General features: G+C 37.2%; 1 protein-coding gene across 1 annotated transcript in view; it reads right to left on the bottom strand.

Moving 5' to 3' along the window:
* The window catches only part of MAP3K15 (mitogen-activated protein kinase kinase kinase 15), a gene marked incomplete at its 3' end in the record, with an annotated part of 58,271 nt that extends 33,827 nt beyond the window's left edge, over window positions 1-24,444 (bottom strand). The window contains exons 1-6 of the mRNA XM_010011986.1: window positions 24,307-24,444; window positions 21,376-21,399; window positions 15,836-15,907; window positions 12,299-12,492; window positions 10,890-11,058; window positions 9,140-9,246 (exon numbers count right to left, since the gene is read on the bottom strand). Coding sequence (XP_010010288.1) covers window positions 9,140-9,246; window positions 10,890-11,058; window positions 12,299-12,492; window positions 15,836-15,907; window positions 21,376-21,399; window positions 24,307-24,429 — 689 coding nt within the window. The remainder of the gene's footprint in view (window positions 1-9,139; window positions 9,247-10,889; window positions 11,059-12,298; window positions 12,493-15,835; window positions 15,908-21,375; window positions 21,400-24,306) is intronic.
* Between the last annotated feature and the right edge of the window lie 3,197 nt (window positions 24,445-27,641).

Raw genomic sequence — 27,641 nt, 5'->3', positions numbered from 1 at the left:
TTACTGTATGAAGAAAGCTTCAATAAACTAAGGCTTTTCAGTAAGACATAACTATATAAAGATTTTTTTTTTTCTGGGGGGGAAAAAATGTTGTCCCGCAGGACACGTTTATAGCCTCTAATCACTTCCTTTAAATTAGTCTTAATGTTCTGTTGCCAGTTTGGTTTTGCCTGGTAGTTTGTTTTCTCCAGAAACTGCTCACTGATTTTCTTGTCAATTTGGTAATTTGCTCATCACAGGGTTGCCGTGAGTTATCTGGCTGCTTATTCTGCTATGTTTCTTTAATCACAGAAGCAGTCATCTCACTTCCTTCTCTACACAAGCCTCCTTTATCTGTCTCCCCATCCTAGCCAGCTACCTGCTCTTCCTTTACCTCTCTGAATCACTCTATAGGGCTACAAACCTGATGAAAACAGCTTAACACATCATAAAAATATCTTTTTTTTTAAGCATGTGCATATAAATACATATACCGAACAAGCAGAACTGAGGTATGGTCAAGCTACAGTACAACTTCAGTATTGTATCATGTGTTCTAATTGGCTGTTTTCCACCCCATCCCATCCTGCTGTCATATTTTGTCTTAATCCAGAGTTGGAGTCAGATATTCAAATTAGAGGTATTCAACTCAAATGCTTTCCTTTGAAGCCAAGGGACAAGTTATAAAATGAAGCAATAGTACTTCTTCCAAAAAGCACAATACATTTAAAACCTTTCTACTACTAAGTAGTTGTGATGGGATTTTTTTTCTGTCTCTCCCAAACCTGTCCATTTCTCAACACTCTCCCTCTCAGAAAGAAGCTGCTGCTCTGTAACTTGGCAACTTCAGTCAGCAGAATTGTGGCTTGGATTTAGAAGCCCAGAGGTACTCTGTGCTGCTGAGACATGTTTACTTGTTTCCAGGGGGGTACTAATACACCACCAAGCAGTAAGTCCTAAAGGATGCCCTCATGCTCTTTCCTTCTCTTGTATCCACAGCATCCTCATAGCTATTGATATTTAAGGGATCTGACACATCCTTAGATAAAAAATTTGTAGCTGCTAACGGCACTAGAAACACTTCCTTATAAATCAGTCCTGTCCCCATCCACCACCCCACAGTTCTCTAGGCCTCTCCCCATCTGAAGCACAGGAATAATTTGTTGAGGTTTGCTACTGTTTGCTCAAGTTTTCTGTGAGTTTGTACTAATGGAGAAAGGTTACAAAACCAGCAATCAATCATTATTTGCAGAAAGCAGAATCTAAACAAATCTATCTTCTTTTTCCCTTCTAAAATTTACTTGACAAACACAAAAATTACCACTGTTGCCTCAGCAAGTCCCTGAGCTGCAAGTTGGTGGAAGCAGTGACAATATTTAGGGAGATCTATCGGTGTACATTTTTCTGTCTTCATACTCTTCCCCAGGTATGTGCTATTGACCACTGTTAGAGATAGTCTAGGAATCTAGACTAGAAGGAAATAGGCCCTGAGCCAGTATAGCCATCCTTACACTGTTTCTCTCCCCTAGCTCTCAAACATAATCCAGAATTCATATTTATATCACAGCCTCTCACCTGGAATAACACTGCTGCCTTACCACAAAATCCAAATTCTCTCTTTATTTTTTTCTTTCTTTTTTATTTTATGGCTTATTCCCCCACCTCACACCCTCACCCCCATCCACTTTCTTCCCCTAACCCTTCTCTCCACTGCAGTCATTATAGAGAATCCTAATTCTAAATATCCCCGAAACAAAAATTCTTCCTGCCTCACAGGCTGATTTTACCAGCTTCAAAGCACTGGCATGGTTAAGGAGCCAGAATTACACTCAGTGAACCAGCAAAGTTAACAGGAATGTGAGCACCATGGATTTCACTGGGACAAGAATTAGCTTCTTCTGTAAGTAAAAGCTGATACAATCTTTTTTTTTCCCACCATTTTGTTGACATCTTCCACTGTATGGCTTGTTACCCTCTGTCTAGCTGGAAAAGACTATGTACTATAGAAAACCATATGTCAGTGAAAAGTAATTCACTCAAGGAAATTCACCTTTTCCTTATTGATTTGGTCTTCTCTATTACTTTAAGGCTTCTACAAGCAAACAGATTTCCTGAAAAGCAATGCACGGGGGAATAAATCAAAACATAACAAACAATTCAGAAAACATTTCTCATAAAGTCAAATACATTCAAAAAGAGCAACCTGTTTTTTCCACTCTATTCCTATATGAATCTCAGGTTTTTTTCTTATTTCAGCCTTGAGGCAGTTACCAATAGTTTATTACACATATTATGATTTAAAAACCCCCTGATCTCACTATCACATTGCAGAGGAAATATCAGTGAGACAACTTAATCAATTAGTATAAATAACACCTTTCATAAAATAACTGGTCTTCATATATGATACTGTATTCATTTATCATCACATACAACACTTTTGCCTACAGTATACATAATTAACTTAAAAATATGGGGTTTTTTTTCACTTTCTTGCATAAAAATGGGACATGATTAGTTAAGTATGCCCTAATGGCTCCATGGCAGATGATCTGAACTGCTACTAACCATACAGAAATCTACAGAAAAAAGATTTCAAAAATTTTCTTATTTATTGAGGAATACAACTAATACGAATTATAGGTTTTACACTAGCACTCTCACTTAAAACAAGAAACCAATTTGTGAGTTAAGACATTTTATCAAGGATGGGATTTGATTGTATAACCCTCAATATTTGAAATAGTGAATAAGGAAAACAAGACCCTGAATTGGGCTTTCAGACTAGAACTACATTTGCAATTCTTCAGTTAGATGTGACAATGAAAAAAATAGCTTTTTTTTTTCCCCCACATATACACTTGAGGTGCTTCATGCAAGCCACTCATGTAAAATGGGGAACCCCATGATGTGTTTTTTACTGCATCTGGGTAATTGCGGAACAGAACATTTTAAATAACCCAGTGTTTTTCAATGGGAATAATTTCCTATGGCTACTATTATTCACAATTACTAGTGATTTTCTCCTTGCACCCTGTTACGCCCTTCACTTGATAATTGCTTTTTTTATTATCATATTGGAATATGTTGCTTGTTAAAACACAGCATGCTGAGTTAAATAATAGTGACTGCAGCTGCCATCATCTTTAATATAAGTGAAGATAGAACTGCCTTGGAAAGAGGCTGAAGTCTTCACAGCTCTGGCCTCATGCCAGGGCAGGGTTTTGTTTTAAAGTCTACTCTGTTTTGAACAGAATTTGGCATACCCTTTGGCCTCTTTGCAAGCTTCCAGAACTTGGTAACTTGGTAAATAAGGCCAATTGGAAAATACTCAAACATAAGTGTACTGCAAATCATCAAAAACTGTCATGCAGCCATAAATTCATGAAGCAGATCCTAAGCGAACAGCCAGCTGCCAAGCGCACTTAGTATTTGAATCAGCTATATAAATAAATAACAACTAAATATCTGTACTTTAACTACTATATATATACTGCTGCAACAGGAGATAAAACAATACAGAACTATCATCTTTTTTCTGTTACTCTCTTAATCTGATTACATCAAGTAAAATTCACAGAAACTGATTGCAAAACTTTCTTCTCCCATTGGCTTTGATCATGTTTGTACTGTTTATGTGCTTAATGTACTTGCTCACTGCTCTTAGATTATTTGAGGCAATATAAATCACAGAATAGGAAATGGTTCATTTTATTCTAAAAATATTGAATTAAGAGAACATATTCTATAAACCTTTTTTTTTTTTTTTTTAAATCACAGTTATTGCTTTCTACAAAAGACTTCGTAAAAACAATAGTAGGGCTTTTTTAAAAAAAACCAAACCCCAACACTAAGATTTTCTTTCACTGTTTGTTTTGTTTGTTTGTTTCTTGTTTGGTTTTTTTTCCAGAGGGATCAAAAATTTAACTGTTGCTTATAATCAATCCACATGATGTTTTAAAACAATGAAACATTGTGGTTCCAAACACAAAAATCATCAATTGAATATATAATACATTAACAAAACATATTAAATCACTTCTTATGTCCATCTCCCTTGAGAAGGATTCTTGGGCGAAATCTTTCTTTTTAATTAAAAAAAAGGAAGAAAACTGCAATGCTAGAGAAGCAGTTTTAACAGCATGCCACGTACATGCAGGTATTATTTCTACCTTCTCAATAAAGACAGCCACTGCACTAGATATTCAGGCAAAATACTTATTGGAGGGGTAGCTGAATGTGTTCACACATTCAGATTCTGTAAGACATCAAATCCCAGAGTGGAAGTTTCCACAAAAATAGGATAATTGCCTAGCTCCTCTGTGTGAAAATCTAGAAATTCATCAATGAAGGCACCCAGCAGAACTCAGCTATAAGAGCAGTACATTAAAGAGCTCATTTGGCAAGACCCAGGTTGTAAGGCCAGCAGTACTAACCTAAGTCAGTGTTATCTACAATGGCTGTAACTTGCACAGGAAAGCAGAGGGGACAAAAGTAACAGTGACATGCAAACCATGGCACAATACAGAGGAACACCCTTTAGAACTGTGAAACTCTCAAAATTTCAGGAAAAAACAAAAAGAGGGAGATTCAGGTCATCATTACGATGTAAATTCAGGCCCAATATGTGTACTTGCCAATGTAAAATTAAACTGTGTGATCAAGGGAGGGACTTTGTGTGGGTTTGATTTGGTTTAAAGGAAGCATGACTACTGGTCATGTCATACATGAGCGCGTTTTACTGTGAGGTTCTGCCATGGACTTTCGTTCACTATTGCTGTTGAGGGTACTGCTTCAGGAATTGGGGTGCAGGTAGAGTAGAGGCTGGAAGCTGAAGGAGAAAGGACAACCATACACCTGAGGCAGCTGCAGGCCATCCTGCATGACTGTCTTCTAGCTTTCTGCATGTCCCTTCACCCAAAGGCTTGCCACAGAAATGTGCAATCCTCATTTTATAGGAGCGCCAGCTTAAGAACCTAAAAGGTAATTAATCAAGGTGTATTTACACTAATTGTTGAAGACAATGGGATTTAAAATATTCTTCATCATGCTTCATACTTCAAAAGACAAATCACTGTAGATACCTCAATTTGAAACCTTTAATTAGGCGACTTCATGTATTTATGTGTTAGTTCCATATCTGTAAATGGAACATCACTGTTCTATTTCTCCATGATATGGTTATAAATTACTCAGGTATTGCAGCAATAAACATTGAAAGACCCATTAGGAACTAATAATATTTCATGCATGGACTGGAGGGCTGTGCCATATAATAAATGTGTATTTATTTATCATATGGCACTGTTACACCTTTAACAAGCAGATCAGCACAAAATACTGAGATACTGACCAGGTGACCTCCAGCTATTCCAATGCACCACACCAGGCAAAACTCTCAAGGAAAAAAATCAGACAGCCTTCAATTAGACACACATTTAAAACAGAGGAAATAAAACGGCAACCTTAATTCAGAAATTTCTTAGCTTTTAGGAACTGGAACTATGAGAACATCCTTTCATGGTGGCTCACATACCTCATATTCTTACACAGTGCTTGCCTCCCAGGCAGTGTATATCTGAAGCAATCAGCCATCTACATCTGAAACACCCAGCCCTCAATTACACAGTATCTTACTTCATAACAAAGCTGTGAATACAAATATTGAAAACATTCATTTTGCCCATTTGGGCTGAACTTATACCTAAAGATATGTTCCGTTCTATGCCTAAATTAAGATACTATCAATCAGACTTAAATCTCAGTTGGGAGGTAACAAGGAACAACATCTTAAACCAAGCCATGTCTGTTTAAAAGAGAGCACTCTACTCTGCTTGTGTGTGGACTCAGAACTAATTAGCTTAAGACACTGGTAGAGGAATGGCCTTTTGCTCCCTTGGACTTCTAAACAAGCAGCCAGGAAGGTGACCTATTTAGATAGACCAGGCTTGGAAACAAGCACAAGCCTGTCATTGCAAACATCCTTTATTAGCCTCTGAGACTTAAGTAAAACATCCCTGCCCCTTCCCTTAGCTCAGCTTGTTAACTTGAACTCAATGTGACTGTGGTGCAGACTGGATTTGTGTTCACCTGATGTACCAGCAAAGACCCGGTGTCCCCAGAAGAGATCCTCTATCACTTGCCCACCACATCACCAGCTCTGTACAGCACAAGAATAACACTGACTTTAAAAAGCTAAGTGAAATTCATTGCCAACAGAACTCAGTTGCAGAGTCTAAGATGAAATAAATGATTTACTTTCTCTGTTAATTATGATCACAGTTCTGGTACACTTTTGTAGTGAAATTAAGCAAACGTTAACTTCTGCAGGGTCAGATATTCTTACAGATGCCAATTCTGTTTTCCTTATGATGTATTTTGTTCCTGGTAGGCTCAATCAATCAGGTGCACTGAATAACATTAATACTGTTCTGTATGCTGAAATTAATAGAATATTAAGTGAAAACACTGTTCTGTATTTTTATAAATAGATTCTGGTAGAGTTTACTAAAAAGAATTTGTTTTTAAAACAGAAGAAGTGATTAAAAAAATCCCACGCAAGTAAGATGGTAAAAACAACACTTTCAGAGTCATTTTAAACTAAATGGACTTGTTCTGAAAATTTTTAAGTCTTAACTTTTTATTTTTGTCCACTATTTTGTTTTAAGAAGGAAAAAACATCTATAGAAGCTGAAGTCCATTCTTACTAATGGAAAACTGGTCATTTAGTTTACAGAAAAAACTTTTCTGTAAGAATGTTTCAATTGTTCCCAGAAGAACACAAGGAGAGTCACGTTGATTCAGGTTAGTGATCAATTTAATGAAACCTGTTGATGGGGAAGACAAATTCATAAGCAAGTAATTTTGTCTTGTCTTACCAAGGTGCTATTGGCATTGCCACAACAGAAGTTTTAATGGCATGAGGGTCACATGCTGCTCAAAATACAAAGAATGTGAAGGCGAGGAACTTGCCAATTAGACTATGTACATCTAAATGTGCACATTAAGTTTTAAAACCTGATCAAATCTGGATGTTTTCCTGAGAACAAGGCACAACCCTAGAGTTATTCTTACTGGCAAATTTAAACATCTTGAGTTAAGTTGCTGAAAAAATAAAAAGTTGGGCAAACTTTTGAAAAATAGGGCTAAATCCTTTGTGTTGAAACCACTTCTCAAAACATTAGTATGATATCTTAAGGAGACTTGCATTTCAGAAGTTTTATAAGGTCAAGCCTGCAATATTTCCATTCAATAATAACAATAAAATTTAATAATAACAATAACAACTATACAGACAAGAACATGGTTTATAATTTACACAATTTAAAGAAATGTCAAACACTGATGTCTGCTTTAAAACACTGCCTTGTGTTGTACATTAAAAATTTTAGTTCAAAAGTGCATTTTCACCTTTATTTTTAAGCATTCTAATGAGAAAATTATCTTTCATCAGAGCAAACTGCAAATGATATATATAGCTTCTCTCTGTCTTCATTTATTCAGATCAAAATTTTCTGAAAGATACACTTCAGCAGAACAAGTTAGCAGACTCAGTAGGTGGTTAATCAGTGAAAATTTAATGGTTTATGATACCAGAGAGAGAATACAGATACTCGATGTTCACTTTCAGTCTTTAAAAAAATCCAAAAAATCTACAAAAGATGAACTACGTGTAGGAACCATATTCATATATTTGGTATCAAGAGCTAAATATTAATAATTTCTCCTTCTTCTTATAAAAAAGGCTTTGTCATCATCTAAATTTGGGTTAAGGTTCCAAGCATGGCTCTAGTTATTTTTTTCTGTGAGATATTTGGACATTGTCTGACACCTTATACATTTCTTCTTGCAGAGGTAATTCTCACTGTAATCAATTCACTTTTCAGAACTTATTCTTTTCTATTTTAATAAAAAAGGTGGAAGTAATTTAAATACCTTTTAATTCCAGCTTTCTTTTTTGAAACTATAGCTAGCTATCACGAAAAACATAGACATTAGAATTATGAGGAGTAGCAGTTGTACGCTATGCTGTACATTCTATGTACTCTGTATTACTCACTACTACATTCTTTCAAAAATCCCTTTGAGCTATTTGCCACTGCATAATTCAGATGCTTACTCAGCCTATTAACAAACCACGAGCTCCTTTTGAAAAATAACTGTTTTATATGAACTTCCCTGTTGGAATGTACTGCATTCTTTGTTCCTGGAACTTCCATATGGTTGCATAAGAATGATTTATTCTTCTTTTTTAGAGAACACACTCTAGAAAATGCTGTGAAAAGACTGTTCTTTGACACAGAACTGATGCAGTGATATCCAATACTTTTCTGAGTAACGATGTTACACTTACTTCTAAGTCTGATGAAACGCAACCAGACATTATCATTGCCGTAGGAACTGCTTTTCTAGATCTATTATTGAGTTCTTAATCTCTTTGACATATGCCATCCTGATGCTGCCCAGTGCTAATTTTTAGTTAGACTGCAGGCCACAATTTTTAATAGCATGTGGATTTTATCTAGCAAGTTACTTTTATTACTACATGTGATTTTATTTGCATAAGATCTATTTTCTACAATACAAAATTAATACAAATTCTTTAGGAAAAAAAACCTGTTATACATAGGCACTACACATATCTGTAGCTAACCAGAAGAGTTCAATAATATTGCTGTGCTTCCTAATCTAGCAAAGTGCCTGTAGGTCCAGAACACCTTTCAAGGTGCCTTTCAAGGAAGCTGTATCACAAATGTGTATTCATGAATCAGGCTTGTTACCTATTACTTTAATAACTCAGAACTCTATCATGCTAAACTTTTCAAGATGTTCTGAATAATCAGTGACTCACAATAAACAATCTCAGCCTGACCAAGAACCCGTTGCTATCACTGGAGTCTTTCAAAATTACTCAGGTGGCCTTTGGAACAGATTCACTCTCATGAGGTGTCTGACACAATGGTAGTTGTTGGAAAATAATTATTTCAAAAATTACAAGCTGGTCTAGTGCACAGGAAGTATGAGATTAAAGAAAGATGACTGCAGTAAATATCTGTGTTCAAAAAGTGAAAAGAATTTGGTATTATCTGCCCTATAAATCTATACATAAGCCCATATGGAGCAGCAATAAAATGAAATAACTTCAATCAATCATCCTTACCTATTCAATGCAAAAGCATAATGAAATTTAATGTTGTGTTGATCAGCCAGGTCACAGGTAGGAAGCATTTCTAGTGTTTCTACCAGCTTCACCATAGCATCGTAGTCCTGGTATGAATTAAAAAAGAAAAAAAAGAAAAAAAAAAGGAATTGAAAGCAGAGGACAGCATCACTAAACTAAAATGTATTATGACTGCTAGACAGTATCTCAGGTGACTGTTCTTAGAAGAGTCAGTGAAAAAGCCACAAAATCTGTCTAAGGAAATAAACAGGGATTTTGTCTATCCATGTCAGTACTTGCCTCTTCCTCACTTCAATGCCACTGCCCAAATTACTGAGTCCCTCTGGCGAGTTTGATTGATTACACTCGCAGCATTGGGAGGAGCCTGGATTTTTCAGGCCTTACTAAGGATTTCTGATGAATGACGTTTCATCAGGTTGTTGCAGACTAGGGCACAGTTCGTTCTGCAGTATGTCAGCTGGTTGTGCATTCATTTTGATTTTTCAGGGGTAACTTGCATATACATTACTGAAGAGGACACTTTACTGACATCAGCAAATGGCCTCATGTTACTTAATTTGTTTGTTCAAAATATGTTTAGAGATTATTACATTTCTCAAGGAAGAAAACCATTCAAAGGAACGCAAATGATCACCAGAACCGATCAAAATGAAGTTGGATGAAGTGCTGCAGGAAAATATATATCTCAGAATGGAAAGCTGGATAATGCAGGATGATGTGGTCACACAGTACTCTCATGACCCACTTATACTTACAAAATAACCAACTCAACAGCCTTCCAGTACCTAAAGGGTGCCTACAGGAAATACAGAGAGGGACTTTTGATAAGGGCATATAGTGACAGGACAAGGGGGAATGGCTTTAAACTGGAAGAGGGTAGCTTTGGACTGGATATTAGGAAATAATTCTTCACCCTGAGGCTGGTGGGGCCCTGGCACAGGTTGCACAGAGGAGCTGTGGCTGCCCCATCCCTGGCAGTGTTTGAGGCCAGGTTGGCTGGGGCTTTGAGCAATGTGGTCTAGTGGTAGGTGTCCCTGCCCACGGCAGGAGGCTTGGAACTAGATGAACTTTAAGGTCCCTTCCAACCCAAACCATTCTGTGATACTATGATGAATTCTACAGAAAAAAAAAAGATAAAAATCCATAGAATGGTTGGAAATGTATTTTAAAAGGATGTCAAACACACAGACTGTCATTTTGGAAATACATTACACAGGCTGTGTTACAACAAAAGCAGAACTTATTTAAAAAATAAAATCAATAAAAATATGTACAGTTATATTTAAAAAATACATTAATATTTCTTTGAATTATAGTTCTCAACTTGAGCACCTCTGGCCAATACAACAAATGCATTTTCTTCGTTTCTAAATGTATGTGATTTTGGGGGCAAGGGAGGAAAGGAAGGGAAGGGAAAAGCAAACATCTTGCTTCAGTAGGGAATATTTACCAGAGTTTTAGGGGGAGAGGAGGTTTAGGAGTTTAAAAAATGCTAACACTAAAGAAGACTACCTCAGGGAGTCTTCTAATCTGTGTCTCTTGTTCACAGGCAAAATAAGTAAGAGTCTAAAGCCCTTTAAACTGACCAGCAGGTAAGTTAAACTGTTGAACAGTGTAACTATTTTGTGTCAGCTTTGAATCACTGTTTAATAAACAGTGAAGTACAGTAGGACAAACAAGAGCCAAAATCACACAGTAAAATAATCTTCCTTAATCTTTAGGAACATACCTGAATATCTCTGTAAGAAAGAAGCAGGTTTATGACAATGTCAGAAGTCAGCACTTCAGTGTTATCCATACGAAGCTTAATCCTGGCCAGCTCCTTAGCCAGTTCATCTCCTTGATACTTCTCTCTAGCTTTTCTAATATCATTCAGCAGTGTTTCTTTATAATAGGCACTACAAAAATAAAAGATAGACACATAAGAAGGAGATATTTCTTATGAAGTATAGTTATATTTCTAATAAAAAGCATAATTTACAACAAATACCATCTCCTCACAGTGGGGCGCACATCAAAATTTTCCACATTTTTCATTAACTCGTTGTAAATACTCCACCTTGCTCCATCTCAGACTGTGGGGCTATGCATCAATACGTTTATAATCAGGATCGTGAGATAATTTTATCAACACAGTAAAACTGGGGCATTTCTTTGCCCCATTACTGATGATGACAGATTTGGCACTTTGTATTTGTATCCTAAAAGAGGCAGCTATTGGGAAAATAAAGTGTCACAGAGAGGAAAGACCAGCGTGATGTACAGAGGAAGTACATGATATGCCCAGCAAGGTGCCAGAGAATAGCAGACCTGCCATGGATGGAGGTGTAAGGGAGGAGGGTGTATGTGAACAGGGTCATCTATGGGATTCTAAGAGTGGGACCAGGTGAGAAAAGGAGGATTTTAGGCAAGCCTTTCACTGGAGTGAGATGGCAGTGGGGAGACAGAAAGGAATCCAAGAGCCCTCAGCGCTACCTTATGCTTCACGCACTAGGAAAAAGGAAACCTAAAAGCTCAGTCTCTCACCATGTTTTCCAGAAATACAAACAAAACCAGACTAGCATCAGAGTACAGGCTGAGCAACTGTGAAAGAGCAACTTCCATCTCTGGCCCCAGTCATCAAAACTACAACAGTCCCTTGTAGAAGTGGCCAAACAATGTCATGTTTATTAGGTGATATTAAAAGGCTAATGTTAAAAAAACAAAAAAAAAAAACCAACAAAAACCAAAAAAACCCACCAAACACTGCAAAACAAACAAACAAACAAACAAAACATCACCACCACCACCAAAAATCAAACCATCAGTTACATTTGGTTGCCCATTGCTGACACATTATTTGGTGACAGCAAAGAACAGTGTTTGGCTTTGAGCTCTGTGAAGAGGCTGTGATTTTATCTCCTATTACAATCTTATGCACTGTAATTTATACTTCATCTTACCCATGGACTGCCTTTGCTTACTGATATTTCAAAAAGTAACCATAAATCAGGACAGCAGTATAGAAAGCAGTAAAATTATCAGCTTCTTTTAAAACTATATTAAGTGCAATGAAAAATAAAAAATAAATTAACAGTAGTAGTAGTAAGATTGAAGAACCTATCAAAGGTTCTGGAGGTGTATGTGTGGTGAAATTACCATGATGTAACATGAACATCCTTGAGAAGGCTGATAAACTTGTCCACCAGTGGGACACATAGTGGCCCCAGGATATTGTCCCAGCTGGGTTGCATATACTCAGAAGCTCTTCGTTGGGCATCACTTTCACAGCAAAAGTAGTCAGCAGAAGGCGTGACGATGTATGGAATAAAGTAATAATTACCACTGGAAGCCTAGAATAAGAACAGGTACAGTTTAGAAAACAAATGAAAGTGGAAATATGCTTGTGTACACACAGAATCTTTTACGGTCAGAAAAAACAGCTAGATAGGGGCTGGTGCATTGTGAAGCTTTAGTGCACTGTTTAACACAAGATTTGCAAGCATTAAGGGAATTTTCCATGGAAGTGTTAAAAATATTAGCAAGGGTGATGAATAAGGGTCCAGATCTATTAAGCAACAATAGAACAAAACTGTTAAATTTTTTGTGTGATGTATGGACCCTAATACAGTCTGACAGTTGCAAGCTAACCTTCTGCTCCCGAATTTTGGGTATCAGAGAGTACTTGCATCCTCTAGGCTCACTCTGTGCTGGGAAGCATATGGTGCAGAGCTCCCCACAAAGAGAAGTACAGAAACACAAGCACTGGAAGGACTTTATGGAGATGTTTAATCCAAACGATCCTACAAAACATTTGCTGCATGCTACCTTCAAACCCCAAACCATCCAATCAAGAAAACTTTGAAATGTTTTGTAATATATGTAATACATTTAGCACAAAATTCTAGAAATAGAAAACTAAAGTCCTAAATATGCCACATAAAAAGTGTAAGTGTGATCAAGGTGCTGAAAGGGGAAGCAGGAAATGCCCTTCAGAGTCCCAAACCAGCAAGTTCAGAGCCTTCAGCTCCTGAGCAAGACCCCAAAACCCACATAACTGTGAAGTTTTCCACAGCTACTAGAAGCACCAGTTTTGAGCTATGACAGTTCTCTGCTGTTTAAAAGAAAAGTAAACTCTGCATTTCAGAGTAACTAGACAGGAGCACTGAAGCATGGGTCAGTATGATACATCTAACACAATCAACTATCACTAAATACACTTCAAACTCCACCTTGGGGATATCAAGGCATCAAACGTGTACAGCAAAATCATACCTTTCATTTTTTCATATCATCTAAGCTGGCAGTAAAGCCGTAGCCATTCAAAGTCACCTTGAACAATGGGAGAATGCTGAGATGATGGAATGAATGGATATGAAGATGGCAAATTTTTATATGCATTAATAAACTAGATGAGAAATACACTTTTTACGGGAAGTTAACAATGGAGGGCATGCAGTTACTAAAAATAGAGATTAAAAAACCTCTTTATCAGTACATCCTGTTGTTGATACAAGTCTGGAAAGATTTAGATTTTTACGTTATTTCTAATAGATAAAGATCAAGCTGCAATCCTTCCTCATAAACCCTACAGTACCTTATCTCTGTTGTAACAATGTAATTATCTGTTGCAAGTCATCTTTACTTCCTACTAAAAAAGGCAGAAAAATTGCAACTGAAACTACCAGTATTTAAAAGCAATTTAGTCTCTGGTTTATTCAAATAAACACTCAGTTCAGTGCAAAACAAAAGCTGTTGGTGTATAAACTGTTCTTAAGCCTGTAATAGTGAATTAGCTCTTCCTGCAATGGAAAAAAAATCCAGTTTGAAAGTATGATGTATTTTGTGACATAAAGGGAGCTGCAGTTATCTACTGAAAAGACAAAGCAATTTTCCAGAAACAAATTAAATGACATGTGTGAAACACTGCATTAATCTTATTCAGCCAACGTGTCATCTATTTGACTTAGATTTCTTGTCTCTTTTTGGATAGGAAAATCTATACAATTAAAAACATTTTTACCCATGACAGACACATTTTTCTGTGCAGAAGTCAAGCACTCTGAACATATTTGAGCACATCACCTTGTCTGAAAAGCAGCCAGCTCCAATTTTCTAACTTCTTCTGTCCAAAACTTACATATAATGTTATAAAGCTCCTTCATGTAGAGCGCTTGGCCTTTCTAAAAGTGTCTTTCTTATCTTCATTACATAAAAAACCAATTCTGTCCCTCTACTTTTCTTACACTATTAAAGACTAGAGGTGGCTTTAAAGGTTAGAGAAGGAAGATATCATCTTGGCTTCTTATGATTATCTTCTTAGGATGCTGGTCTCTGACATCAAAAGCTAATCATTGTGAAAATTACTGTGCTGTCATACGCTACCTATTGCTTTTTAAGATAATAAATAAATGGCACAGGTGTGCATGAAGTAACATATACAGGAATTCTAGCTGCGAGTATGTAATACCTATAAATTATGAGTTATTTAATTGTAATAGAATTATAACTTCATAGCTTATAAAGACTGTATGCTGAGTTGGTTTATTTCAGGATTAGTAGTTAAGCTCTTTTTATTGTCTTATTTTGAGAAATGTTTAAGTTAAAAATTACAACAATTCAAGCAGACTGAAGAAAAAAAAAGCTCTCAGTAGCTCATCTACCAGCAAATAATGTATGCCCAGTACACTTGTAATGAAAGTTTTGCATTCAACAACACTTTGAAATCTGCCACAAAAAGAGTCAAAAGTTTAGGAATGTAGGAAAACCAGGAAATAACTGAAAGTAAGTTGAGAGAGGGACCTGTTCTTTGGGGAAAAATGGTTAAAGGCATTAATCACAGAGCCATGCCTTCGCTGAAGGGCTGAGTTAGGCCCACATAGGCCATTTTTAGGCTCTAGGCAAGGCAGACCAAGCATAGATTGCTTTTTGTCTTAAAACGCTCTTCTAAACATTTTGTTAACGCTGTTAAAAGTAAACTTTTGACCTTAATAGCCTAGTCAGTTTTAAAATTGTGTTGCTAGCTATTCCAGTACAACTGTCACTCCGTGACAGACACCATACTAGAATTAAAGTTTGGGGGTTCTTTTTTTTTTCCTCCACATAAATAATGTTGAGTAAAATCTCTGCATTTTTAGAGAGGCAGTTATGCCTGCACAGCTAATAGCACAATTATTTTACTTGAGTTATGCAGTTCATTTTGCATCAAGAGCATTAGGAATGCTTAGTCCACCCTACCAAGTAGTTACAAGCAAAACACATAGGATAACAGAAAATTAACTGCATTCACTCAAAGAAATCACAAACTTTTGAGGGTTTAGGGAGTTTAATCCACTGTTGCCTTAAGAATTGAGGTTTTCACAGTAGTTTTCTGTGACATCACAGTCCTATCCATCATGCAATACAGTTGACCAGGACTTTTAAAAAATACTTCCTCTTCTAAAGTTGAATATATGCAGTATTTTTACGTAGACTGTGAAGAGAGATTATCACAAGCCAAACATTCTGAATGCTTGGGATCTAGCTTGCAAGGAAAGAGTACTTCAAAGTTACAATCACTTTGTAGGAAAGACCCTGCCAAGCACTGTTCTTAAGGAATGCTTAAGATATAAATCCTATACATTTTTAAATGCCTAGAAACATGGTTATAAGATGGCATATCTGTTCAACAGGAAGCAGATGTAAAGCGATACATACTTTGTCTATCAGATTACCACTGTGGTATTCAGGAGGTACTTGAACCCGAAGAAAAGCTTTGTGGTTGGCAACCTACTCCAAATCAAAATAAAACAACAAAAAGGAAAACACCACCACAAAACAGCATAAGAATCAAATAGACAGACATGACACATGAATAGAGAAATTATTAAAGAAAGAACATAAAATTAATATTGATATTTATAACAAGTCCATATTCACAAGACCAAGAAAACAGTGCAATAGTCTTGCTACCCAGAATCTAAGATTTCTTTATCTGCATGATTTGTCTATTCATCTCCTTGTGTCATCATTAAGATACTTTCAAGTCTCACTTTTATGAACCTATCAATCAGAGTGATTACGTGATTAGTTAACACTAATCCAACCACTATGAATACACATCCCTTGCTATAGTAACATTTCTATAAAAACTAACTAATATTTACTGGCTTACCCATTGCCTTTGTGCTATTCTCCTCCCAAAAGAGAAAATGATTGTCCGTATTTAAGATGCTCCTACTCATCTTTCTTTCTCTGCCCTTTTGCACACTCTTTTAATATACTTGTGCTGTGTCAGGCTTCTTTAGAAATATATCATTCAATAACCATATCATACAAATGTTTGTATTTTGTAAAAATAATCAGAAAATAAAAAATAGAAAGCTACTCTGTAATAATAATTCTTCAGATTATTAAATTCATATAATGTAATCATACTTTTAGAGTCTTGGGTCTTACTTGTACCCATTAGGGCTACTAATCTGGAGAACATGAGTCCAAGTGAAAAAACCTTTCCTAAGATTTTTTTTTTTTACTTTAATGTTCATTGCCTTGAAAGAGTAGATACAGTCTAATTTATACAGCTGGTGAAACTCTGAAGAGACTTTCTGCCAATTACCATAAAAAGTGATTTTAAAATATAAAATTTCCTTGTGGCAAGGATAAATTGCAATCCTGTTCCCTTTAGATCAAGGAGAATTTTTGCTAATAACTCCTCCATGGGCTAGACATTATTCTTTGCTTACTATAGGAGCTGCTACATCATCTAACAAAAAAACCTCAAACCATTTAAATCTCTGAAAATTCCTCATTAGGCCAGTGGCCTAAGTATTTTCTAATAAACCTTTTGCTTTAATAGCCAGCTTACTTTCCTTTAAATACCTTCCCCGAAAATAGTTAACAGGGTTATTCAAATTTCTTCAGGCATGCCATCAACTAAAGAAAAATTAACTATTAAGTCTTTCTCCTTATGTTTCTCCTTATACGTGCCATAATAATATTCCTGGAGTGTGAAGTTCTAGTTTGTATTTTCAATGCCACATTCAAACAAACTGAATGTATCAAAGTATGTATCTCAAACTTTGTGCAACCAATGCTAGAACTGTTCCCAGAAAGACTGTATGTTTTGCTGACTCCAGCAGTTTTTAAAAAGCCCCCTGCGCACTCTTCTCTTCAGTCAATCTTGGACTTTTTGTATACAACATTCCTTAAAATCCAGTAGAGGGAGAGGAAATTTCCCCATTGAAACAAAATTTAAAAATCAAGGATAGCAACAAAATGTTGCATCAAAATGGAATGACTTTCCCATGTGTTTTGTCTATTACATTGGGTTTTGGGGAAGATTATTTTTTAAGCATTTTTTGCTTTCAAAAATACTTAAAATTTCATTTCTTCAGTAAACCAATGTTTATCTGACATCTATAGAAACTCCAAAGCACAAGCCAGTTTTCCTTAGGTAATTTTATTTTCCTATACTCTACAGTCCAGTAGCATCCATAGTTCTCTCAAACCTTGATTTTTCCATAATGACACAGGAAACAAACTGTTCTGCAAGACTGCATATTTGCAATTTATTTTATCAATTTTAATTTTGACAGAAACTAGGAAGCTGTGCATATGCCATCAACACAATTAGCAGAAAACAGTCCTCAAAGCTCAGAGGAGCTCTGCCGAAGGAAACCTAACTGATGGGACACAGAATCTTGACTCTGAATTTCATGCCAGGGCAATTCTTTCTTGGGAACTAAACTCCCATAGTCAATAATACTTTCCTTTTGTATCCAAGTATGCAATAAATTACCAATGCAGAAATTCAGTTGATTGTTTGGGGGAGTCAAGTAGAACTGAATCAAATTCCCCATCTTATCTTATCTCTGAGAACTTCATTCCTGGATGGTGGAGGAAAGGAAAGAAGTTCTCCTCCTCTTATGCTTTTTTTTCTGACAGTAAGCTATTAAATCTTCAGACTCTCACCACTGCAGCATGCTGCTGTAAAGTTTCCACTGTTAGACCAGCTGTACTCAGGCCAAATCTCAAATGAATTGTTGACCTTTTTAATGAGTATTGTTTTCAGCTTTATGTCCAGGTTCCTCACTCTTGCCTTCTCCTTGATGCTGAATTAGAATATAATATTTTCTTTACAAGGAACGCATCCATTTTCTTCAAGGCTTACTTATAATACACAAAAGAAAATCATCCCAGACAACACATTAGACATTCATCTGCATCTCCATATCTGTTCCATGCTATGATTTTGTTTGCACCTTTGTACATGACTTGAGATTTTGAGGACAAATAGTAAAGGTGAGGGCAAGGAAACCTCACAGGAAGCTCCAAGCTCAAGCAGCCAGCACAGAAAGTTTCACTTGTGCTGCTGGAAAAATGGCATGCTGTTCTGGTAGAATTTCAATTGTTCCCCCTTCCCTTATATACAGTGCAAATGTGTGGACACAGAGGTTATAAGATGTGGAGAGAACTTCTCTTCATAAAACCAGCAATGGTATTCCTGTGGCTACTTCTGGGTTGGAGGAAGGCTTAGCAGCAGATCAAGTATCTATCCTCTTTCCAACATGTCTCCAGACCCTAATGAAGAGTGCATTTAAATTCTTTCTGCTATTCCACTGCTATGGCAGAGGCATACCCACACTTTGTAATCAAGAAAAGTGAAAGAAAAACACAACCCCTAGTACAGGGGTATTAACTCTTGTATCTAATATTCAGGATTTAAACTGAAGTGGTGATATAACTATATACCTCATTGGACACAGTAAATTCACACCAATTCTGCACCTACTTAACTAGGGCAGCAATTATCCTTAGCAATTAACTTCAAACAAGACATTACCCATACAGTTGTAAGATATTTAACTAAGCAATGAAGCAATAACACCATACTGGGGCAGCAGCAAACTGCAAGCCTTTCATGACAACTCATTGGATCTGAAAGAAGCAGAAAGCGATTGCCTATTTGAAGTCAACTCTATCTTAGAAAAACATAAAGTTTTAACCTATTAATTATTTGGCTTCCTAATTAGTTTGATGTAATTTCTGATTAAAAAAGGGATGAAAAAACGCAATATGGGAGCATATTTAACTAATAAAAGAGAATATGAACAACCTCAAATAACAGAAAAGGGTCAAGAATCCAGAGTTGGTATTTAAAATCTTTTTTTTTCCCCCCCTCACTCTATTTCACTTAAAATTGTTTTCTTAATTTAAACACTTGAAGGAAGTGGGTTAGGCAATCCCTCATTTCTAAAGGATGGATCAGGATCCTGGTTTCAAGGTGCCTCCCTGACCCCTCTGCTAGCCACATGATGTTTACAGGTATAATACCAGGCCCTGCTGCATAAACCGTATCACCAGATCCATCTTTTCTTCTCTTTCATGTGAAGGTAAATACCTCCCACCGTGGGAGAAAGAGTCTGCCAAAAGAAAAGATAGCAACCTGCTAATCTAGGCTCAGTAGGCTGAATTTGCCACCACTAAACTGTTCACTAGGATGAAGTTGCCACCATGCTGTTTCCCTTTACTCCATTTCTGGAAATATCACCAAATGGCTCAGTCATAATTCTCTCTTTTGCTCAGGAGGGTAAAGCACATGATTGTTACATTTTGATCATCCACCAGTTGATGAATAGTAGCATTCACAAGCAAAACCACCTCATTCTGAGCACCCCCTTCAAAGAGCTTGTCGTGGTTCAAGCCCAGCCGGCAACTTGGAACCACGCAGCCGCTCGCTCACTCCCCCCCTTTTCCTTCCTCCCCCCGCTCCCGGAGGGATGGGGAGGAGAATCGAAGGAATGTAACTCCCACGAGTTGAGATAACAGCTCTCCAGTAACTAAGGTATAATACAAACCACTGCTGCTACCAATAATAATGATAAGAGGAATAACAAGGGAAAAGGACACAACCGCTCACCACCCGCCGACCGATACCCAGCCCGACCCGAGCAGCGATCTGGGCCTTCCGGGTAACTCCCCCCAGTTTCTATACTGGGCATGACGTGCTGTGGTATGGAATACCCCTTTGGCCAGTTTGGGTCAGGTGTCCTGTCTCTGCTTCCTCCTGGCTTCCCCTCCTCTCTGGCAAAGCATGAGACTGAGAAAGTCCTTGGTCAGAGTAAACATTACTGAGCAACAACTAAAAACATCGGTGTTATCAGCATTGTTCCCAGTCTGAAAGGCAAAAACACAGCACTGCACCAGCTACTAAGAAGGAGAAAAAATGACTGCTGTAGCTGAACCCAGGACAGAGCTATAAAACCAGTACATGCAGTTCATATCCCACAAGTGAAACTAGTTCAAAGATCACTAAGACAGACAGGGAAATTACCTGGACTTACTCATGAGCTCAACCTGATCTTTCTTTAGCCTACAAGCAGTGCTGTGGCCAAGTATAAACAGCTGCTCAAAATAAACTGCTGCAAGTAATGCATTATTTCTTCAAGTTCTCTTTTAAATTATTAGCAGACTCTAATAACATTTTATTTAGTCCTGCTCAATATTGTTCAGAAGAAAATAAAAGTATGTGGTGAATGGGAGGAAATAGAAAAGAATAAATGTTTAAGATTTTTGCAAATTCAGTAGTCCTCAGAATAACACGGCAGAGCGTTTAATGGAAATAACTACTGGCATGATGTGAAGTATGACAAAATGTATAACTGTCTAAGATATCGTGGCATATTGCATTAAGCCTAAAAAAACTACTAAATTTTGTCTTAGCTCAGGCTTACTTAATTGTTTGGGTTTACTTGCTTTAAGGGTAAGAATATTTTTACTTTGGGAAATAATCTTTTGCATTCCTAAGTAAAATCTGTGAATTTATAAAGGATGGATATACAGTAGTCAAAGCTGTTTGGAGAGCTATATATATATACACACACACATATATATATCTTGAAGATATTAAGGCATCACATACATATACATTTACACAAGTGGGTGAAAGTGGTGGAGGGAGAAAGAGGCTTTAAATTTCTGAGTTTACATTTTGATCTGTCAACCTAGAGAGAGATATATACTGCCACTTTTCTAGAATTTTCAAAGGAACTTTCAAAGAAAAGTAATTTTTTAATCTAGGTTTACTTTGGAAAGGAATTCAACAAGATTTCCACTAGTTTGAATTGTACATAGATGAAACAGACTTTATTCAATCATATAGAGCATAAACATGCTTGGCAGCTTTACTATTAGAGTTGCTTCAAACTTAGTAGCCTCATTTTGTGTTTTGAAATGAATGTGGATTTAATACTTACTGTGTTTTTCTGAGATACCATATCCTGAGGCGGGGGGGAGAGGAAGGAAAAAAAAAAGGGAGAGAGAGAAAATAAAAATATTTATTCATTTTTACTGGGTATTATTCTTTCCAATAAAAATAATTGGTATACGTATATATATATATATATAATTGGTATACACACACAGACATGTTCTTCACATCATAATCCAGATTTCCTGCCACAGAAAATTACAGGTGAAGGGACAGAACAACATAGAATCATAGAATAGTTAGGGTTGGATCAGAAAAAGTCTTTAATTGTTTGTCCTCTGACGAACTAAGCAGATTCTGCTTGAGCAACTTCACATTGACAGCCTGGAATCCACTCGGAAAACCATTGCGCAGATATGATTGTGCCCATCTACACTTTTCCACAACAACAGGCAAAATATCAGGAGCCACCTAAGAAGTTCAGTTTTTCAAATATGACCCTCTTGAAATCCAGATTACATATTCTTTTATATGCTCAGAAGTAGGTCGTTTTATAAAGAACGTTGGTGAAACTGTAAAGACAACTCTTGGGAGAATTTCAGGATGGGTCCTAACAGATAAGTGATATAAAATCGTGTGATATAAAATCAGGCTGTTCGAACTTCACAGATCTTCCCAGTGGAAGTAATAACAGTCTTCAATACTGCCTTTACAGCACTTAAGATAGCCACTCTTAAGAGGCACGCACAGCAACCTAGATTGAAGTAAAGTAATAAATTTCTGAAAGGAAGGAAAAAACCCTTACCAAATTAGTCATAAACCTATGAATAAAGAAACATTAGAATGAAGAAACACCAGCAGATGGTGAAAAATATATATTAAGGTACGAAAACCTAATAAGAATTACTGATTAACTTAAGCTCCTTAAGCCAAATAAAATAAAGAACAAAAGTGATGGAAGGCTTCGAGATATGAAATATCACGTATTTGAAAATTAAAATGTCTTTCTAGCTAAGCAAGTGTCTCCAATAGATATTTACCTACTGCAAGTAAAGACCTTTCTTAGGAGGGAGAAATTAAATCTTCTGAGAGCTATCCATCACCTACACCACGAGATGTCTCTGAAAGGCCCCAAGAACAACCCTTGCCTACCTTCTGAAGTATTCCTAAGAAAGCTGAATTAGCATATTTGGGTGGTATGAACCAGGGCTTACTTGCAGAAGGGGTGTCAAAGACATCAGGGTAGGACTGAGCTGTGTTCCAGTGCTCTGCTTAAACTACTCTAGCACTTGATCCAGAGAATCTCTTCTACTTGGTTTCAGCAACTTAAACCAAACCTTCTATTCCCATAGTAAGATAAGCTAGAGGCCCACGCAGGCTAAGGAGGTTATGCAAACAAATGGTAGATGAGGAAGAGGCACTGGTAGAGTTTCTAGCAGAAGAGGGATGAAGGCAGATGACAGTTTTTCTGGCCTTAAGTGAGCCTGTCACACTCCAGTGTTCCCAGGTCCCCAGATCTGTCATTGACTTTATGTCCTCAGACAAAAAAGCCCCAGAACTGACAGTGCAAAGAATTGCAAGTTCTGGCAACAATCAGTGAGAAGACCCAACCCATGGATGGATGTAACCTGGAGGTCATTCAGCACTCCAGTTGTGGAGCAGGTGCTTGCATATGTGCTTAGCACAAAGTGCAGAAATCAAAGCCATCCACAGGGTCCTCATTAGGCACAGACAAATAGATGACTAGCCTGTGCTTCCCAAACTTTGGCACATCCTTGGGAGAACCAAATTGGTTGGAACATCTGAGTGACAGCACAGAAGAAAGGTAAAAATGTGCTAATGAAAAATAAAAATGAAAGATCTCTTTGCAGTCAGGTGTACTACCAATGCAGGATGAAAAGTTATATGTCTGCCTACCCAGATTAGCCAGAGGAATGGAGGGCATGCAAGTATGCCTTAGCACGTATCTGTATGGATAACCTCTGAGCAGAGTGTGAGAGGCTCCAACTCGAGTTCTTGTGACTCCAGGTCACATGGAATGTGTGCAAGAAAGGAGGTATGTGATAATGAGAGCAGAAAGAACTGTGACATATCAGAGCTTTTCCGGGAAAAGTAAAGGAGACTCATACAACATTAAGTTTTAACTTAATATTCTTATAGGATCAAGAGAGGTTGGAGAATTCCAAAAAGGATATATGGCCATTGCTGGTGTGAAAAATATAAAATAGTAAGGATAATAACTCAAAATAAGGAAAAAGATATAATGCATGAACAACATGATGATAGCAAGAAAATGGATGATGTTGAAAGCAGCAGTAGATGATGATACAGAGGATTAAAGTTTAAATGTGATCTAAAGTAAAGACAACCTGCACTAAGAAAGATAGAAACATCCACAATATAAGACTTGCATCCACAACAGCAATTTTAGGACTCAAGTGTATAGCATGTATTATCCTACTATAAAAATGAGTAACAAGTCTATAAAAAGATTTGTTGAGGATCTCTTTTTCGATCTTCAAACAGCACAAAAAAGGAGATTCCTGTAGTCTTAGCTACTCAGTACCTAGGAAATGCAAACTTCATCTAACAGAAGTGCTTCAATAGTAGGAGTATCTTGCAATACAGCTCTTGTTCAAGTGTTCTTATTAAACAGGCTATAACATTTTTTTTTACATTTCCTCTAATTATAAGAGGGAAAGGAAGGAAAAAACCCCCGAGCTGCATTCTCACTTCCATGTCTAACCATCTGAGGCAAAATCAGTTCCATATTACAGATCTTTTCTTATAAACAAGTTTTTATGCAATTCTAAACATTACTAATTTTGCTAGCAGCTGTTTTTCTTAGCATGATTTTGTTATCATGCTATCAAGAAATTACATTCAGTGGACATTTCAGAAAAAACACATACATTTGCAAGATCAGTTATTTAAACATATTTCTGAAATGAAGCAGATTTTGAAGCGAGAACCTTACTTTGAGAGACTGAGCAGTGTCAGCATCAGTGTCATGGTAGAGTATAACATTATTAGCCATGTCAAAGCTTTCACGTACGCCAAGGTGGTAGAACAGTGATGGTTGTTTGGAAATATCACTCATGTCCACAACTGCAACATCTGAAAAGAGAGAGGGAGGGAGAAAAAAGAGGGGGGTGTGGGGAAATCTTAAACCCAGTTTTGTTCTTACACATTATTTAAAATAAATCCCAAAATCACAAATACATTTGGACAGACAAAATCAATATACTCGAATAAAAAACATTTTCTCATGGTACAAGTAAATTTTACCATTTATGTAACAGATAAGAACCTACTCAGGAAATTATCATAATGTTAGAGCAACTGTGAGACAGAGTTTATGAATTCTGCTTGGGGGTTTGAAATCATTGCATCGGGAATACCTCAGGTGACGAAGCAATTCTGTGTTTACTCTCTGAACCAGGCCTGACAGCCTGAATGCCCAATAAGATGGAAGGCTCCAAACCTTCAGGTGGAACCTCCAAGACCAATAATGCAGCAGAAAATTAGGGAAAAACGCAAGATCAAGTTTAAGAGGCTGAGGTTTGAAGAACAGGAAATTCCTAAACAGTAAGAAAAGAAAGTACTGTGAAGGTTGACCTCTAAAAGCTAGAGACAAGATGTTCAAGATGAGGGGTGCAGGAATAAGGGTATTCGGCCATGAGTAGCAAGAACTTCCATTGCTCTTGGGTAGTATTCCAGTCAAAAATGGAAGTAAAAAAAATTGTCAGTGGAAGATAACCTATACACAGAGCTAAAGAGAAATACTCCATATTATGCAGAACAGCTAACATACAGGCAAAAGATTATGAGTTCACCATCTGGTTCTCATACAAGCCTAAAGCCAGCACTGAGACAAGAGGTAGCTGAAAAAAAGGACACTTAACACCTTTTTTTTCCCTTGATTCTTGTATCCTCTACACTACCTAAGAAAATTTTGCTTTAAAACTTTTTAAAGGTCTGTATCATAGAATCACACAATTGTTTGTGTTGGAAGGGACCTTAAAGATCCAGTTCCAACTCCCCTGCCATGGGCAGGGACACCTTCCTCTAGACCAGGTTGCTCAAAGCCCCATCCAACCTGGCCTTGAACACTGCCAGGGATGGGGTAGCTTCCCTGGGCAACCTGTTCCAGTGCCTCACCACCCTCATAGTGAAGAATTTCTTCCTACTTACATGTATCTGCTTTCACTGCTATGGGATAGACGGATCAACTTAAATCCAAATTATTAAGACGAGAGCCTTGGCATTGAAACCCCAGGACAGTCTGAGGTTCAAAACAAATTCCAGAGACTCAGAGCAGCTGGGCAGTAAATCCTACATCTCTGAAGGGGTAACAGACAGTGTCTGTACCTACAGGGAATGACAGAGAAGGGTGAGCTATTAGTAAACAAGAAATCTAAAAGCAGGTCTGATGTATAAGATCCAAACACAGCAGCCAGTTTACCTGGACTTCACCAAGGTTACACATCACAAGAATAAATATCCCATGCTTACTATGCAAGTTCTTTGAAAAGCCTGCAATGAATATGTACAATTCCATCAGACTCTGTTAACATATTACACCGAGGTCAGCCAGTCCCTCTGGTTACTAACAGGCTCTCTGTTAAAGCACAAGCAACATTTTAAGTTCAAAGACAATGATCTGCCTGAAGACCAAAACATCACCATTCAAGAGCAAGAAAAAACCCCGATCACCCCAAAACCCAACAAAACAAGAAAGCAACACAAAAATCCAAACACCCCTCCTTTACGCCCAAATACACAAAACCTCAACACAAAATCATGGCAACATGAGAAAATCCCCTTACTCCTGTGGAACCTCAAATCCTGCACCATCTGCACCTGACCTTTCCAGTTTCTGTTTAGCCAGGTCTCTACAGCATGAACAAAATTCTTAGTATACTGCACAATGTAGGGTCACACAAGCTCAGTAGATTTGAAGCAGTAAACCCCAGCTCCATAAACACATCCAGATCTAGATTACCTGAATATTTTTTTAAACATAAACTATCTATAAAACAAAAGTTAAGAGAAACTAACAAGCAGACCTAGAACCAAATACCGTCTAGGAAAAAAGATGAAGTCTAAGAGCTTGGATTGTTTTCAGCACTTGTATAAATTGTTCTTATGCAACCAGAGTGCTGTGAAATCAAAATCACCATCCTGGTAAGAGAATTTAGACAACATGTTCATGTGGCACACAGATATTGCATTTGACAATACAGTGTGAGCAATGATCCATAAGAGAGTTTATTGAAACAAGGCTATGCACAGTTCATTGCCACATGCAGTAGTCTGCAACTGAAATTTGTCTTTTATTGACTGCTGCTAGGTAACAATATAAGTAGAATCAGAAACACATTAAATGGATATAACAACAGAAGTAAGCATATGCATTAAAAAGGGTAATTATTCATGACTTAGATATTAATTCACACTGGTAAAAGATTACTGAGAATGAGGTTTTGTTGTTTATTCACACCTCATGGACACATGAATAAGGTGAAATTAAATAAAAATAAAATAATTTGTAAACTAGCAGAGATGAAGATGGTATCACAAAAATACGCATGCAAGTGAAAACAAGCCCCAGGAAGATAATTGGCAGATTCAGTCTGATCATGGGAATCAAGAGATGACACAGAAGCAAATGACAGTGCACAGAAGCAGGGCATCAAAAGTTCTAGTGGCTGTTGATTAGAGCAGTGATGAGAAGCTGCATTCCCAGGGAGCTCTCCAAGCTCCGCTCCAGCAGGAAGAGCAGCAGGCTTGGAGCAGAGAGGAAAGACATCTACTTACAAACCAGCTTTAATAATGTGCTAGTGAAATGTAGCCTGAGTCCAATGGGCCCAGGAAATGAATGCAAATTTGGTTGGAGAACAGATAACCCATAATAAATGTTTATTAATGAAGCAAATGTCTAAGACTTAGCCAGTGCATGAGGTGCTGAGAGTACGGCGTTCAGTGTCACTGACCATTGAGTCTAAGCACACTCACCAATACTACAGTTTTCAGGGTTCCATCTTTCTTCTTGGTGTAAGCATTTTGTGAATCACTTAACAATGCTGTTATGTGACACTAGAAATATTGTTTCAGTTGTCCTGCATTTTTCTTATGATTTCTGCTAGAATCTTTCATCTACAGGTCCTTAAACACAGACATGGTGCCCTGTACTTCAACCACATATTTAGTATGGCTGATAAGAGAGAGACAAGAATTCCTTAAACTTCTTGAGATACATTGGAGAAAAAAAAAAAAAAGTGCTACAACACGAGTATCTGCTTTGCAAAG

This window comes from Nestor notabilis, unplaced genomic scaffold, assembly GCF_000696875.1.
Source record: "Nestor notabilis isolate BGI_N333 unplaced genomic scaffold, ASM69687v1 scaffold5143, whole genome shotgun sequence".
Lineage (NCBI taxonomy): Eukaryota > Metazoa > Chordata > Aves > Psittaciformes > Psittacidae > Nestor > Nestor notabilis.
This window is presented reverse-complemented; position numbering and strand designations above follow the sequence as displayed.